The sequence below is a fragment of the Nicotiana sylvestris genome, chromosome 6 (assembly GCF_000393655.2).
Source record: "Nicotiana sylvestris chromosome 6, ASM39365v2, whole genome shotgun sequence".
Classification (NCBI taxonomy): domain Eukaryota; kingdom Viridiplantae; phylum Streptophyta; class Magnoliopsida; order Solanales; family Solanaceae; genus Nicotiana; species Nicotiana sylvestris.
Window position 1 is genome coordinate 180179724 of NC_091062.1, and position 16172 is coordinate 180195895.

At 36.1% G+C, this 16172-nt stretch overlaps 1 protein-coding gene and 1 long non-coding RNA gene across 4 annotated transcripts; both read left to right on the top strand.

The window, feature by feature from the left end:
* The first annotated feature begins 852 nt into the window (after positions 1 to 852).
* On the top strand, positions 853 to 2994 carry LOC104214188 (uncharacterized). The gene is made up of 5 exons (XM_009763825.2): positions 853 to 1336; positions 1428 to 1557; positions 2155 to 2338; positions 2443 to 2494; positions 2616 to 2994. The coding sequence occupies exons 1-5, from the start codon at positions 971 to 973 to the stop codon at positions 2730 to 2732; spliced, it is 849 nt and encodes a 282-aa protein (XP_009762127.1). The 5' UTR covers positions 853 to 970; the 3' UTR covers positions 2733 to 2994.
* A 9119-nt stretch (positions 2995 to 12113) lies between these two features.
* On the top strand, positions 12114 to 16145 carry LOC138872105 (uncharacterized). Of its 3 annotated transcripts, none has more exons than XR_011400537.1 (4): positions 12114 to 12194; positions 12477 to 12549; positions 12716 to 12867; positions 15872 to 16145. It is a non-coding gene; the product is annotated as an uncharacterized lncRNA (long non-coding RNA). The 3 variants fall into 3 exon arrangements; XR_011400536.1 differs by lacking the exon at positions 12114 to 12194 and adding an exon at positions 12206 to 12305; XR_011400535.1 differs by lacking the exon at positions 12114 to 12194 and having other exon boundaries at positions 12315 to 12549.
* Positions 16146 to 16172: the final 27 nt, after the last annotated feature.

Here is a 16172-nt window from a genome sequence, read left to right on the forward strand (position 1 = left end):
AATTAAGGAGAAATTTTACTACGTGGGTCACATAACCAATATTACTTATATGAGTTTAGTTTATTTCTCAACAAGTATAACCATGTTGCTACTTATTTATTTCAAAACATAGGCTTAAAAAGGTAATATTTAAGTCTACTCTTTTTCCTAATTAGAGGCTTAACTGGTAGACAATAAAAGGAAAATAAAACAGGAAAATTTTGATCATTAACAGTATGATCTACAATAATATAATCTAAATTAGAAGTGCAATATTTACACATAAATACTAAATGAATTAGATTACGTTAGTCATTACAAAATATGAACACTTGAAATAAATAAATTGCATAAAGTTCATTTGAAGCTTATCTTCGCCGTCAAAATTCACATTGTCATCAAAGTGATTCTCCATTTTGAGTGCAAGTATATGTTTTCCTCCTCACCATAGAATGAATCCTTCCAAAACAAGATTTTCAAAAAATATTATATATCAAAGAGTAGACCTAGTAATCAATTTTGGAAGATCTTTTCCTATTTTATTTTTCTTTTATTGCACTAGTTAAGCCTCTAATTAAGAAAAAACGTAGACTTAAACATTGCCTTTTTTTAGCTTATGTTTTAAAATAAGTAAGTAGGAACATGAGTCCATTTGTTACAAAATAAACTAGACTCACGTAAATATTGTTGTTATGTCACATAGTAAAATTTCTCGAAATAAAGATGTAGATTTGAATAAAATGAATAGTAAAGCGGAGTTAATATGAAGGGTTAACAGAGACCATGAGCTAGTAGTAAGGTTGGACGGTGGCGATTGACGACTGGCGAGGGGCAGTGGAGAAAATGTATCGTCCACAGACTGTGGATCAGGTGGAAAAGAGCTACCGTTTTAAAGCGGATTTAAAGTGTTATTTTCCCGCAGACAGACAGGCCAGGTCGAAAGAAAACAAGAAAATCATCATATTCATATGAACAATTAAGTGTTCCAAAAATGCTGATTTCTCTGGCTTTTGGCTCTCCCCATTGTTTTCTCAGGTCCTCTTCCTATTACAGTTACAGACGCAAACCTAGTTCCAGTCCCATTCCCCGTCCTTGTCCCATTCCCACATTGAAGAAGTCAGTGCCAACGCGACTAAAACTTTGTGGCGCCAGAAAGCAGAGTGAAGTAGATATCAAGAGTAGTGAAAATAGTACAAGTACAGCCCCGAGTCAACTCAATTGGCCATTAGTGGCACTCTCCCTCTTCGGGACAGGCTTCTTCTTGGGCCCCCTTATTGATGGAATACACTCCGGAGTCAATCTAGTGGAGTACCAAAATGGAGCTATTGATGTGGCTTCTCTTCACACAAATATATGGGTAAATTAACTGCCTTCAATTCCATAATATAGTACGTTTTTCTGGTCTTAATTAATTTGGGAAACTTGTGTAACTTGATCTCATTGATCAGGTCCCGCCTTTGCTTGGCTTATTTTACTGCTCTGTGGGTCTGCTGCAACTGCTGCTTGACCACAATGTCTCCCCTCAACAGCCTCCAGAGGGTAGCCTAGAGATCAGAACTGCTGCTTCCCTCGTGTCATGTAATGATCTTCAGCTCACATTAATAGAATTCATGTGAAGCAAATTCTTGATGTACTAGGAGTAGGGGTGGCAAACCCGGCGAGTCGTGCCGGATATTGGCGGGTCGAGAACGAGTTAGGTAAAAATGAATAAAATGTTTGACCCGCCCATATTTGATATGGAAACTGAGCCATATTATCCATAGTGATAGTTGAATACCCAGACAACTTGTCCAATTTTTGTGCCATAGCCAAGTCCAGAAATCTGAATAACAAGTGTCAACAATGATCAAGTCTAAATGTAATCGATTAAAGCAACTCGAGACAAAAGATACCCATCATAGGTCATGCATCAACATACAATATAAATAAATAATCACTGTGTCCAACCTCGTAGACCTCTTTACACCAGAACTTGGAAACTCAATTTCGAAACAAACATCAAGATGTAACAGCACCAAATAAACCCACATCAAGAACCATTATTCATGAGATTCTCACAAACTACAACTCTAATCAACTAATCAGTTTACTTATACATCTAATACAGTAGATAATCAGTATGAGTATGTAACTTTCTATTAAAATCCTAAATGTTTCCAATGTTGCTCAGTGCAGTGGTAATTTTCACTGAGTTGAGCGCTGAAATGTACAAGGCCGGAGTGCCAGACAACGTTGAAGCCTATGTCTTGTTTGCAGGAGCGGAACTTATATGGTTTTTGCTGGATAGAACAAGACTGGGGTTTGCATTAGCCTGTTTTGTAGGTCTTGCCTGCCCACTGGCTGAGATCCCTGCAATGGAGTATGAAATCTCTTTATTGCTCCAAGTCGCTGCTGTTACATTGAACTATTATTTCTCTGTGTACCAAATATTTTTTGGAGCACTGACTTGAGGATTATTTTCAGATGGTTTAATTTGTGGTATTATCCTCAAGCAAACGTCCAGATCTTTGGACAGGTAACTGAAGTGGCATCAGCAAGCAAATCCTTGCACCTATTTCCCATTCCTCCTGACACCTTGAACCGGAAGCTAGCTATTTTCAAATCTTATACAGTCGGACCTTTCTAACTGTTTGCAGGGGTTAGTCACTTGGACAATCACTTGCTATTTTGTCTACACACCTTTCTTGATCAACCTCTCTCGTTGGCTGAAATCATTCATTGCTGCTGCAACTGCTGAAGCCAAGTCTGTTTAGATTCCATCTGTGGCCCGCTTGAGAGGAAACCAAGTCCACTTCAACAGGAAATTGAGGCGTTCTGACAACTGATCCTCTAGCACCATTACTTAATAAAAGTGACAACCAAGTGGACGACTTAATAAATGTAAAGGGATACAATTATTATACTCTGACAATAGATACTTATTGTAAAAAATGATCATATATTTACTAGCTATACAAAATTTCATCAAATGGCTCACTGATATTAGAATGGTAAGGAGTTGTGGCGACTTTGACACTTTGCTGTAACTGGTGCTCTCTATTTAAGAATTAAGATTACATGTTTCTTGTTTACATGAACTAATTGTTGATACACACACGTCTCCTACATAACGGACAAGTAATTAAGTTGGATTTTCACCTCATCACTGTCCATTTGTAACCCAAAGATAAATGTTGAAGAGAATATCGACATCACATCTCAAAACTCATGAGTGGGAAGCAAGCTAGCCAGCAAAGAACATTGACGGTACCTGGAATCTCTCTTTAGTTTCTGATTTGGTACGTATTTAACATTGTGATTGCCAAACTTGATAGATAAAACTACTTCCACATTCCTGTCATACGTTATTCTCAATAACAGGTCTTAACATGTCATGCTGCATGAGAATCGTCAGCCTGCAGATTTGTGTTCTTTTCAAAGTCAAGCGGCATATTCAAGTTTGTCCGTGAATCTGGCGATGCATCACCATTAAACTCTTTCCTGTTTTTACTCTCTGAGTTAGAATCACACACAAGCTCGTAATCGGTCTTTTCATCTTTGGGCATTTCCTACCTATTTGTCGATGGGAAAACTTCAAATTTGCTATTGGACTTTCGGCAGATACTCTCTTTCCTATCTTACCGGATTTCTTTTTTTAGGTGCTTCTTTTGCTTAAGTTAGTTGTGCCGAAGAGGCAATTCCTTCCCCTTACTTCTTTCTCTGTGCTTGAAAAATTCTTATAAGATTATCATTCCTTTTGAAATTAATTGCATTTGTGTTCATTGGTTATTTGAAAATATATAGAGTTGTCTACATGAGGCTCAAGTAACTATTAGATTTAGAAGCGCAAGGCGCATAAACATGTAAGTATGTCATCATGGCAGTGGCGGATCTACCTTGAAAGGTAGGGGTAGTACGACACCCGCATGCTTCGGCTAAAATTTTGAATATGTATTTATATATCTGGTAAAAGTATATATCTATTAAGTGCTTACCCACAATACAAAAATGGGATGCGGGTGCCACTGGTTCAGGGAACGCTTTCAAGTCTTTAGATTCCTAAAAGCCCGAGCTCCAATCTCTATTGATGCATTAATGCTCTATGTCGCAGCTGCTGCTTTTCATTTTCGTTGTTCCAGTTCTTTTTTATTCTTTTTCCTTTTTTGAGCTCTAGGCCTCACCTCTCTTTTTCTTCCTTTTATTTGATATATCTCCCTCTTTCTTGTTCTTCTTCTTTTCTCTGCTTCTTCGTTTCTTTAAAAAAAAAATATTGCATTAATCTTCCCTTTTTCCCCTACAAGTATACTTAGTTCAAAAGCAATTTCTTTCGATAAGCCATTTGAATTGATTTTAGTTAATATATAGCATCTCTTTTTAGATGATGCAACATTAATCTATATATATTGGAGTAGCAATATCACTCTCTTCTATTGACTTTTTTTATTTTAAAAAAGGCTCGAGTTGTAGACATTTTTGAGTAGATTCTCATGGATTGAAAATTTGAAGCTTTTGCTTTGCATAGAATTGCTATACAAACTTGGGAATTAAAATAATAAAATGAACTCGAGAATAAGGAAGGTAAATTATTCTAGTTAAACAAATTATTTGTAGAAGTTAAGCTATTTTTAAGCAAATTTTATAATTGGAGGTGCTATTTCATTAAAAAAAATTACAATTTTCTTTCATCATATAATTTACACTGAAGCTTGAAAAAAAAGTAACTAGACAAAATAAAACTTATTTGTTTATGTATGTGAATAAAAGGCTTAATCAATCTAACTAGAATAACAAAATTCTTATCGAAGCAATGCGGCTTTTTATTCGGTGTTTGTGGCTAGAGATAGATATATGATTTGCATAATGAGTGGCACCTGGAACCTCTAAATCTTGGATCCGCCTCTGCATCATGGCAAAGGAAAGTTGAAGATTATAGGCTAGTTTGAAGCGAATCTATATCAATAGCTTAACCAATTTATTACTTAGTAGGATCTGTATTTTCAACCTGATGCAACGATTTGTTCGTGCTTTGCAGGGAATTGGTAATTTGGTAATCGTCTTGGGTAGTCGCAATGTTGTTCCTAGTATTAAATACTCATTGGTGTTCTACGGTGAATAGGTTTTATAAATTTTGTAAGTCATTGTTGAGTTCCTTCTATTTCAGATAATTGATTAATGGGTAGGTTTTATGGAGTTTGTAAGTCATTGTTGAGTTCCCCTTGTTCTGTAAATTTCACTAATGGATAGGTTTTGCAGACTTTGTTAGGTCATTGTTGAGTTCCTGCTGCTTGGATAATTCGTTAATGAGATAAGCATTTACTTGTGAATGGTGATCACTAGGTTATAACTGCATGAAATTAGGTTTAACTTTTATTTTGTATCTCGAATGGAATGAATTTGAAGACAGAATTATCTCTGCTAGCATTAAAGGCATTATATGTGCTCAATTTGTGATGGTCTACCCTCTAGCTGTTGTATTTCTCATTTGTGATGTGATTATCTGCCCCTTGTTTACCATCTCTCCTTATCTAACTAATTGCTGCATATGTGTTTTCCGTTACTGCAGTAATGTGCTACATACACCTGTGAGCATTTCTTGATTGATTAAAAGTGTGGAAGATTGAATATGCACAGAATTTAGTGCACACCAGATTTTTTCATTGGCAAACAAAGGACCTGTTGATCTATCTAACCAGATCTCCTAACTTATTAATTGTAGGAGAAATAGATTGATTCTATAATATTTAATTTCATAATAATTCATTGTCTTTCCTTATAGAATTTTGGGACTCATTGTATAAATACCCAATTCTTGGGATGTAAAAATGTAATAAATAAAGTGATGGATAATTGACTTCCTGTTATGAATAGTTTGTACATTAGATGCTACATTTGATGTCCATGTTGTGAATAACTTAAAGATTAAATCTCCTACTTTATGTCCATCATCTTTACTTGTTATGCCTATAAAAGGCCATGTAATTGCAATGGAAAGATATACCAAAGTGAAAGAAGAAAACACTTCTCCCTTCTTTCTATCTCTTCTTATTTACATTTTACCGCATTGCTTTTATTTTATAACACGTTATCAGCACGAAGCTCTAATTTTATTCTTAACTCCCACTAAGTTGAGCTATATTTTATTAAGGTATGTATCATTATGATCATTTTATTTATGGCAGTACATATCATATGCTCACTGTTTGCAGATTTACTTGTGCGCTTGAGCATCTTAAATAGTTTAAGTACATTACAGTGATAAAATAATTATTTCCTTCCGTGCTCAACTCTTAGAGGACCTCAAAGTCATCAAACTAGCTATGCACTAATGTCATACTTATAATATTCATGGACTCCCTGGATCAAAACATATCTTTAAGGCATTTTGAAGAACTGTGAGAAATGAATTGACAAGCAATAATTTTATAGTTTAATTACTTTATATTTATTGGAACATATAAATAATGTTAGTCACGTTCAATTCTATTAACACATATATATCAATAATATAAAGTGAAATGAAACAAGTATGTAATTTCTACTTTATGGCAAGAATAAAATGAAATAGTAGATTGTTAACATGATATAGCTCTATTTTCATTTCTTTTACCTTAATCGTTTTGTTTTCATTAATTGTTTATTATTATAATTATTTCTCTAACTTATTCATCTTTTATGATAGTTTTCACTATGTCAAATTTATCAAAACTTGAATTTGTGGCACTTGACATCACCGGGAGGAACTATTTATCATGGGTTCTTGATACTGAAATTCACCTTAACGCTAAAGGTCTTAGAAATACTATTATACAAGGAAATGAAGCATCAAATCAGGATAAAGCGAAGGCCATGATTTTCCTTTGTCATCATCTACATGAAGGGTTAAAAACTAAATATTTAATTGTAAAAGATCCACTTGAATTATGGATTAATTTGAAGGATCGGTATGACCACCTAAAACTTACGGTATTACCGAAAGCTCGGTATGAGTGGATACATTTAAGGTTGCAAGACTTTAAAACCGTAAGTGAGTATAATTCTGTTATCTTTAAAGTAAGTTCTCTATTAAAATTATGTGGAGACAACTATCACAGATGAGGACTTATTGGAAAAAATATTTTCTACTTTTCACGCTTCAAATGTGGTGCTACAACAACAATACCGTGAAAAAGGTTTTAAGAAATATTCTGAGTTAATCACATGCCTACTTGTGGCAGAGCAGAATAATACTCTATTAATGAAAAACCATGAAGCCCGTCCCACTGGGTCCGCTCCATTTCCGGAAGTGAATGTTGTAGTAGCATATGATAAGTTTGAAAGAAAGCAAAATAATTACTGTGGTCGTGGACATGGTCGTAAACGTGGACGTGGCAGGGGGAGAAACAATTATCGTTATTATGGTGGAAATAAATTAGAGAACAATAAGGGTTCTCAAATTAATCATTCAAAAGGTAAAACTAGTATGTGTCACTGATGTGGTATGAGAGGCCATTGGTCATGCATTTGTCGTACGCTACAACATTTTGTCAAACTTTATCAAGTCTCCCTCAGGAAAAAAGAAAATAATGTGGAGGCACACTTGACCTTTCAAAATAATGATGATGAAGCAGGTCCCTCAAACAAATATGATTCTAAGGCACATCTTGCATATAAAGATGATGATTTTGAAGGCCTAACAAATATTACTCATTTAGAAGCTGGAGACTTCTTTGAGGATATTGACTGAAGAACTAATCATCTTACTGGGGAATGAAGCTATAAAAGTTGTTATTTTTATGTTTGCAACTAGTTTATTTTTCTTGAGTGTATTTTCCTAATGCATCATGTGTTGCTAATTTCTACATTCCTAATGTATTTCTTAATGTTTTTTTCTGCTTGTCTTTCATATTTCTTATGATGTATTATTTGTCTTTTTTTATGAAGAATACGAAAATTCACCAGTCTTCAATTGGACTCAAGATTAATAAAGATGATATATGTCTTCTGGATAGTGCTACAACACACACTATTTTAAAAGATAAGAGATATTTCTCTTATTTGGTAATGAAAGAAGCGAATGTTAATACAATATCCGGTAGTACAAGATTAATTGAAGGTTCTGGAAGAGCCAATTTATTACTACCAGAAGGAACAAATTTGGCTATTGATGAAGCACTATATTGTAGTAAATCTCAAAGAAACTTATTAAGTTTCAAAGATATTCGCCAAAATAGCTATCATATTGAGACTACAAATGATGAAAAGATTGAATATCTTTATATTACTACAATAATGTCCGGTAAGAAATATGTGCTTGAAATGTTACATGCTCTTTCCTCCGGCTTATACTACACAAGTAATAGCAGGATTGAAACACATGCCGTAGTAAATGAGAAGTTTACTAATCAAGATAATTTTATTATTTGGTATGACCGGTTGGGCCATCCTGGATCTCATATGATGCGTAAAATAATTGAGAATTCACATGGACGTGCAATGAAGAATCAGAAGATTCTTCAATTTAAGGAATTCTCTTGTGCTGCATGTTCTCAAAGAAAATTAATTATTAGACTATCAACTATTAAAGTTAGGATGGAATCCCCTGCATTTCTGGAACGTATACAGGGTGATATATGTGGGCCCATTCACCCTCCATGTGGACCATTCAAATATTATATGGTTTTGGTAGATGCATCTACAAGATGGTCACATGTGTGCTTACTATCAACTCGCAATATGGCATTTGCGAGATTGTTGGCTCAAATAATAAAGCTAAGAGCACAATTTCCAGATTATGCAATTAAGACAATTCGTCTTGATAATGCTGGTGAGTTTACATCCCAAGCCTTTAATGATTATTGTATTTCAACTAGGATAACAATTGAGCATCTGGTTGCTCATGTTCATACACAAAATGGTCTAGCAGAATCATTGATCAAACGCCTGCAATTAATTGCTAGACCAATGCTTATGTGAACAAAACTTTCCATTTCAGTATGGGGTCATGCTATTTTGCACGCAGCAGCACTTGTGCGGATAAGGCCCACAAGTTATCATAAAGTCTCCCCATTGCACTTGGCTTTTGGTCAGGAGCCAAATATTTCTCATCTTAGGATCTTTGGTTGGGCGATATATGTTCCGATTTTTTCATCACAACGCACAAAGATAGGTCCTCAAAGAAGGTTGGGGATATATGTTAGATATGAATCTCCTTCTATTATAAAATATCTAGAGCCGATGACTGGAGATTTATTTATGGCAAGATTTTCTGATTGCCATTTTGATGAATCAGTATACCCAACATTAGGGGGAGAAAATAAGTAGCTGAAAAAGAAGATAGATTGGAATGCATTATCACTGTCTCATTTAGATCCTCGAACAAATCAATGTGAACAGGAGGTTCAAAAGATTATTCATTTACAAAATATTTCAAATCAATTGCCAGATGCATTCACTGACCTACCAAGGGTGACTAAGTCACATATTCCAGCTGCTAATGCTCCAATTTGAGTTGATATCCCGGCAGGACAATTAATTAAAGTAAATGAGTCTAAGCTATGCTTAAAACGTGGTAGACCAATCGGTTCTAAAGATAAAAATCCTCGAAGAAGAAAAGGAGCAAGTGATCAAAGTGAACATAACACAGAGGTAGTGGCTCAAGATGAGCCCCAAGACGTAACAAATAATAAGACCTTAGGGGAGGTCCAGGTACCTGAAAATAATGAGAATGAAGAGATATCAATAAGTTACGTCCCAACCAGGAAAATATGGAACCAAAATAATATTGTTATCGATAACATTTTTGCTTATAATGTTGCTGTTGAAATAATGCAACAAGATGAGGATCTTGAACCAAAATCTGTCAATGAATGTAGACAGAGAAATGATTGGACAAAATGGAAAGCCGCTATCCATGCAGAGTAACTTCACTTGGAAAACGTGAAGTCTTCGAACCCATAGTTCGAACACCTGAAGGCATAAAGACAGTAGGGTATAAATGGGTTTTTGTGCCAAAACGAAATGATAAAAATGAAGTCGTTAGATATAAAGCGCGACTTGTGGCACAAGGATTTTTCCAAAGGCCTGGAATTGATTATATGGAGACATATTCTCCTGTAGTGGATGTTATCACCTTCAGGTATCTCATAAATATGGCAGTGCAAGAAAAACTTGATATGCATCTAATGGATGTTGTTACAGCCTATTTGTATGGATCATTAGACAATGAAATTTTTATGAAAGTACCTGAGGGATTTAAAGTGCCAGAAGCATATAAAAGTTTTTGAGAAACTTGTTTAATAAAGAATCAGAAATCTTTATATGGATTGAAACAATCAGGTCGTATGTGGTACAATCGTCTGAGTGAATACCTGTTGAAAGAAGGGTACAAGAATGATCCAATTTGTCCTTGTGTCTTTATAAAAAGGTCTGGATCTGAATTTGTTAAAATCGCCGTGTATGTTGATGATTTAAATATCATTGGAACTCCTGGGGAGCTTCCAAAAACAGTAGACTGTTTGAAGAAAGAATTTGAGATGAAAGATCTTGAAAAGACAAAATTTTGTCTTGGTCTACAAATTGAGTATATGAAAGATGGAATATTTGTCCATAAATTAACATACACCGAAAAGATTTTAAAGCGATTCTATATGGATAAAGCACATCCATTGAGTACCCCGATGGTTGTGAGATCACTTGATATAAAGAAAGATCTATTTCGACCTCATGAAAATGATGAAGAGCTTCTTGGTGTCGAAGTACCATATCTTAGTACATTTGGGGCATTAATGTATCTTTCCACTAATTCTCGACCAGATATAGCTTTCTCAGTAAGCTTATTGGCAAGATTTAGTTCTTCGCCAACACAAAGACACTGGAATGGTATTAAACATATATTCATATACCTCCAAGAGACCATTGATATGGGTTTATTTTATTCAAATGAATCCAAGCCATCATTGATTGGTTATGCAGATGCAGGATATTTGTCTGATCCACACAAAGGTCGATCTCAAACAGGCTATTTATTTACAAGTGGAGGTACATCCATATCATGGTATTCGACAAAACAAACTATGGTTGCTACTTCTTCAAATCATGCAAAGATAATAGCCATTCACGAAGCAAGTCGAGAATGCATTTGGTTGAGATCTATAACTCAACACATTCAACAAACATGTGGTCTTTCTTCGAAAGAGAATATTCCAACAATATTGTATGAAGACAATGCTGCATGCATAGCTCAATTAAAGAAGGATATATTAAAAGAGATATAACAAAACACATTTCACCGAAATTCTTCTTCACTCATGATCTTTAGAAGAATGGTGAAATAGATGTACAACAAGTTCGTTCAAGTGATAATTTGGCTGATCTGTTCACTAAGGCATTACCAACCTCAATATTTTAAAAGCCGATATATAAGATTGGAATGCGTCGTCTTCGAGACATTAAGTGATTTTTCATCAGGGGGGGTAACTACACGCTGCACTCTTTTCCTTAACCAAGGTTTTGTCCCACTAGGTTTTCCTGGTAAGGTTTTTAATAAGGCAGCAAGTAATGCATATTATAAATAACTATGTACATCCCAAAATTTCTTTTGTAAGTTCTTAATGAGGCACATTATCTTACATGAACATCCAAGGGGAGTGTTATGAATAGTTTGTACATTGGATGCTACATTGGATGTCCATGTTGTGAATAACTTAAAGATTAAATCTCCTACTTTATGTCCATCATCTTTACTTTTCCATGTAATTGCAATGAAAAGATATACCAAAGTGAAAGAAGAAAACACTTCTCCCTTCTTTCTATCTCTTCTTATTTACATTTTACTGCATTGCTTTTATTTTATAACACTTCCTCCTTTTTCTTCGTTTAATTTCGAACACAAATGGTGTTGTGAGTAAAGAACTTTTTAATTGGGTATTCATGCTGAATTGTTACGCTAATATTGATTGGACGGTGGTGCTACGATGGTTTTGAGTGGAGAGGTGACGGTGATGAATTTGAAGGGAGGAAAGGTGTATATTTGTGTCTATCCTCATGTATATGCTTGTATATCTTTGTATATGCTTGTATATCTGTGTGTGTTGGTATGATATACAATGTAGCAGTGATGGTAGTTCAGCTTAATCTCACCTCTAAATTTTGGCTCCAAACCAGTTCAAATCACCTCTAATCTTCGTTAAATTTTGTACATAGCAATATCAAGGGCTTCCAAAAAATACCAACCACACCCACTCAAAATTCAAAAACAAGTACTAAGAAATTTCATATTTCGAGTTGAAACTTCAAATTTTATTCTTTAATTGTGGTTCTTTAAAACCTTCTTCAACTATTCACCAATTTAGAGAGTATTGACATTGGAGGTTCTGAAATAGTTCACCACAATTTCCCACTTCTCATTTTCGTTTTGTTTATTGTTTATGTTGTTGACTTTTGCGAGATCGTTAATGAGTGAAACTAAATCTACTTCGTATATATCTTATTTCTGAAACCTAAGCGTCGGATCTATCACTAACAAGTGTTCGTTGTTTCAGTTGGCAGCTTTTTCTCTCTCTTGGATTTCCCACAGCAGGGCAATGGCAATGGGCAAGCGTCGGCGACCACCAGGTAGGTCGTTTCCCCTCCCTTCTCTCATCTCTCTCCTCTTCTCTCTCTTCTTTTTTCTTTACGTTGATTTTCTTTTTTCCCCTCATCATCGCCACCACGCCGGCGACAAGCTTACCACCACCGTCCCTCTCACTATCTTCCTTTTTCTTCATATATTGGTATGTAGGGGTGCGCGATTTGGCAGCAGTGTACAAAAAAGGATCGACGAGTTTTCGGCGAGATCTAGGGTTATGGCAGCGCGTGAAAATCAAGCAAACAAAAATTTTTAGTCGAGTTCAGCCAGTTCCGGCACATCCCAGTACCTCCATTTCTAACCAGGTTCTACTGTTCCTGCTTTGCCTTGTTATTTATCTTGCGTGCATTAATATTGTTCTGTGTTCCTTACACTTATTTTGTGCTTATTATTGTTCTGTGATTCTTTATAATCATCCTTGTATACCCTCCCTCTAGTTTATTTTGCTACATTTTTTTATTTTGTTGTGCTCCTTATTACTCTTTTCTGCCCCTTAGCATTAATATCGTTCGGTATTAGAGCTAGTATTGAACATTTTTAGTCTATACTGAAGCTTTTTCGCATGTTTGCATTTGCAGTAGTTAATATATATTGCTTAGTTTCTTTGTTGGTGTTGTGGCTAGTCGGACTGATGGTAGAGCAGGGTCATGTCTAGGGGGCGGGGGAAAGGGTGACAAGAGAGTAAGGGATCTAATAGGCTGGGAGTGGGGTCAAGGAATATATATAGGGACACTGGCGGGTAAGTCTATAGAGTTAGGGAGGATTCTTCAGAAGAGGGAGATTAATATAGCATGTTTCTAAGAGACTAGATAGAAGGGTTCGAGGGCTCGGGATGTGAACGAGTTTAAGTTGTGGTATTCGGTAGGGGCTGCAGGTAAGAACGGAGTAGGTAGTTGATAGGGATCTCAGAGAAAATGTAACGACCCGACCAGTTGTTTTGCTTTCTAAATCACCATTCCCTAACTAAGACTCCTTGTATGCGCTTTTATTATTTTATGACTTGCAGAGATGGTTGGTTTAGATTTGGAAGGGTTCGGGTTTAAATCGAAATATTTAGTTCCTTAATTGTGGCCTAAGGTAGCCAAGTTTGACTTGAGTCAATATTTTGAGTAGACGATCTCGAAATCGGGATTTGAAGGTTCCAATAAGTTTGTATAATGATTTTGGAGTTGGGAGCGTGTCCAGATGTTGATTCGGAGGTCCGTAGGTCGTTTTGGCTTGAATTGGCAAAAGTTAGAATGTTGAAGGATTGGAAGGTTGAGAAGTTTGACCGGGAGTTGATTTTATTGATATGGTTGTCGGATTTTAATTCTGGAAGTTAAAAAAGGTCTGTTATTCCATTTATGACTTGAACATAAAACTTGGCGTCATTCCGAGTTGATTTGATAGGAATCAGACGTGTAGATGTATTTTAGAAGTTCTTGAGTTTCATGATTGAATTTATGTGTTTTAGCATCCGATTCATGATTCTAGATGTTATTTCGGTGTTTCGACTATGCGAGCGACTTCGTATGATATTTTTAGACTTCTATGGATGGTTGGTGTGGAGCCCGGGGGGCTCGGGGAGTCTTGAACGCGGTTCGAAGTGTTGGGAGAACTTCAGTTTTTTTGTTTCTGTTTTGGTATTGCAGCTCTCACAAATGCGAGGTTTTGTTCATATTTGCGAACCTCACATTTGTGAGGAGGGATGCGTTTTTGTGAGGTTGCGGAAACACTGAGGGGTTCGCATTTGCGAAGGATTTCATTACATTTGCGATGTCACCTGGGTGTGGCACGTTTCGCATCTGCGGTCCCTTTTGTCCCTTTTGTGGGCTGCCCAGCTTCGCATTTGTGAGCAATTGCGACCTTGGAAGAGATGTTCAGGATTTGCATTTGCGACCATCGCATTTGCAAACCAGATGTCGTAATATCAAATGCGACATCTGCGACTGGTGCAAGAGCTTTTATTACGGGACGCTTCTTTTCCCTCATTTTTCACTTGGTCTTGGGAGATTTTGAGAGCATTTTGTGGGGGAATTTCATCAACATCAAGAGGTAAGTGATCCCTATCAATTCCTTAGCTAAATACATGGATTTTGGGTAGATTTAGCATAAGATTAAAGGAAAAATTGTGAGATTTTTTGGTAGAACCTAGGGTTTGATAAAAGTAAGATTTGACCATAAAATATATTACGTAATTGGGAATAAATTATATATTTAAGTTTGTGAGCTCATGGGTAACACTTATATTAGAAAATTTTCGAAACTCAGGCACGTGGGCCCGGGGACGAATTTTAGGAATCTTTCAAATTTGATTGGGTAATTACTCTAATAGCTAAATTATGAACTTTTGAGCATATATTTATTAGTTTATCCGACTTTTGGTTAGTTTCGGAGCCCTCGACGTCGTTTGAAGAGTTCTAGTGAGATCGGAGAGCCATATTAAGGACTTGGAACCAAGGTAAGTCTCTTGCCTAACCTTGTAAAAGGGAACTTATCCCCTTAGGCGTATTATTGTTGTGTGCTACTTGTGTGGGGAGCTACGTACGCATGAGGTGACGAGAGTCCGTAAGTAGCTATATTTCATGATATGTTCGGTTAGATTTCGATTCATATCATGCCTTTAATTGTACTGTTTATGCCTATCATGTGTATTAATTATCTTGATTAGGACTGAGACTGAGATTTAAATTGGAAATATTGACTTAGTTTCTTATATCAAAAAATTGGGGAATATTTGATAAACTATAAATATGTGTCTTCGCGTCTCGCAAGTGCTTCCGCGAGCGAGGTAAATTTATTCTACTCTTATAGGATCAGGCCGTTCACATTGGTATGTTGGTAACACTACTCTTATGGGATTGGGTCGTTCGCCTCGGCAGTATGATAACACTACTCTTGTAGATCGGGTTGTTCGCCTCGGCATGATGGTAATATTATTTTTATGGGATCGAGTTGTTCGCCTCGGCAGTATGATAACACTATTATATCGGGTTGTTTGTCTCGGTAGTACTGAGTACCACTATTTTCATGGGATCAGGCTGTTCGCCTCGGCAATTTCGTGCTTTATAATCGAAACGGGTTCTGGTTTGGGTATAATTGAGTTAGCGCCTTCATGGCCGGTTATGATATGTTGGTGAGTTGATATAGACTCTTGAGTGTATTTACTAAAGTTAGTCTTATTTGCTTCATTGATACTTGTTGTATACTCACCATGTCTACTTTATGCATTTATATTATTATTTGACCTCTAATAAGTGTTAAGTCGACCCGCGTACTAGGTATGCATTGTTTTCCGTACTCACGCTACACTTCTGTACTGGTGTGCAGGTACTGCCGGTGCGCATAGTCGATCATCTACGAAGACTTAGTGGTGAGCTTCTTGCCTTGCTATGATCTACAGCAGCGGAGTCTCCCTCTATCTAATTTACTATTTCTGTCTATCACTTTTAGAGAGTAGTTTTAATAGTTTTGTATATTCTCTAGATTGCTCGTGTACCTTTGACGTTGGGTTTTGGGGACTTGTAGCATTTATGTACTGTTGTACTCATCATTTCTATCACTATAGTGGATATACTTATTATGTTGGTATTTTGTTTAAAAAGAGTTGTTACGGTTGCATGAAATCTTG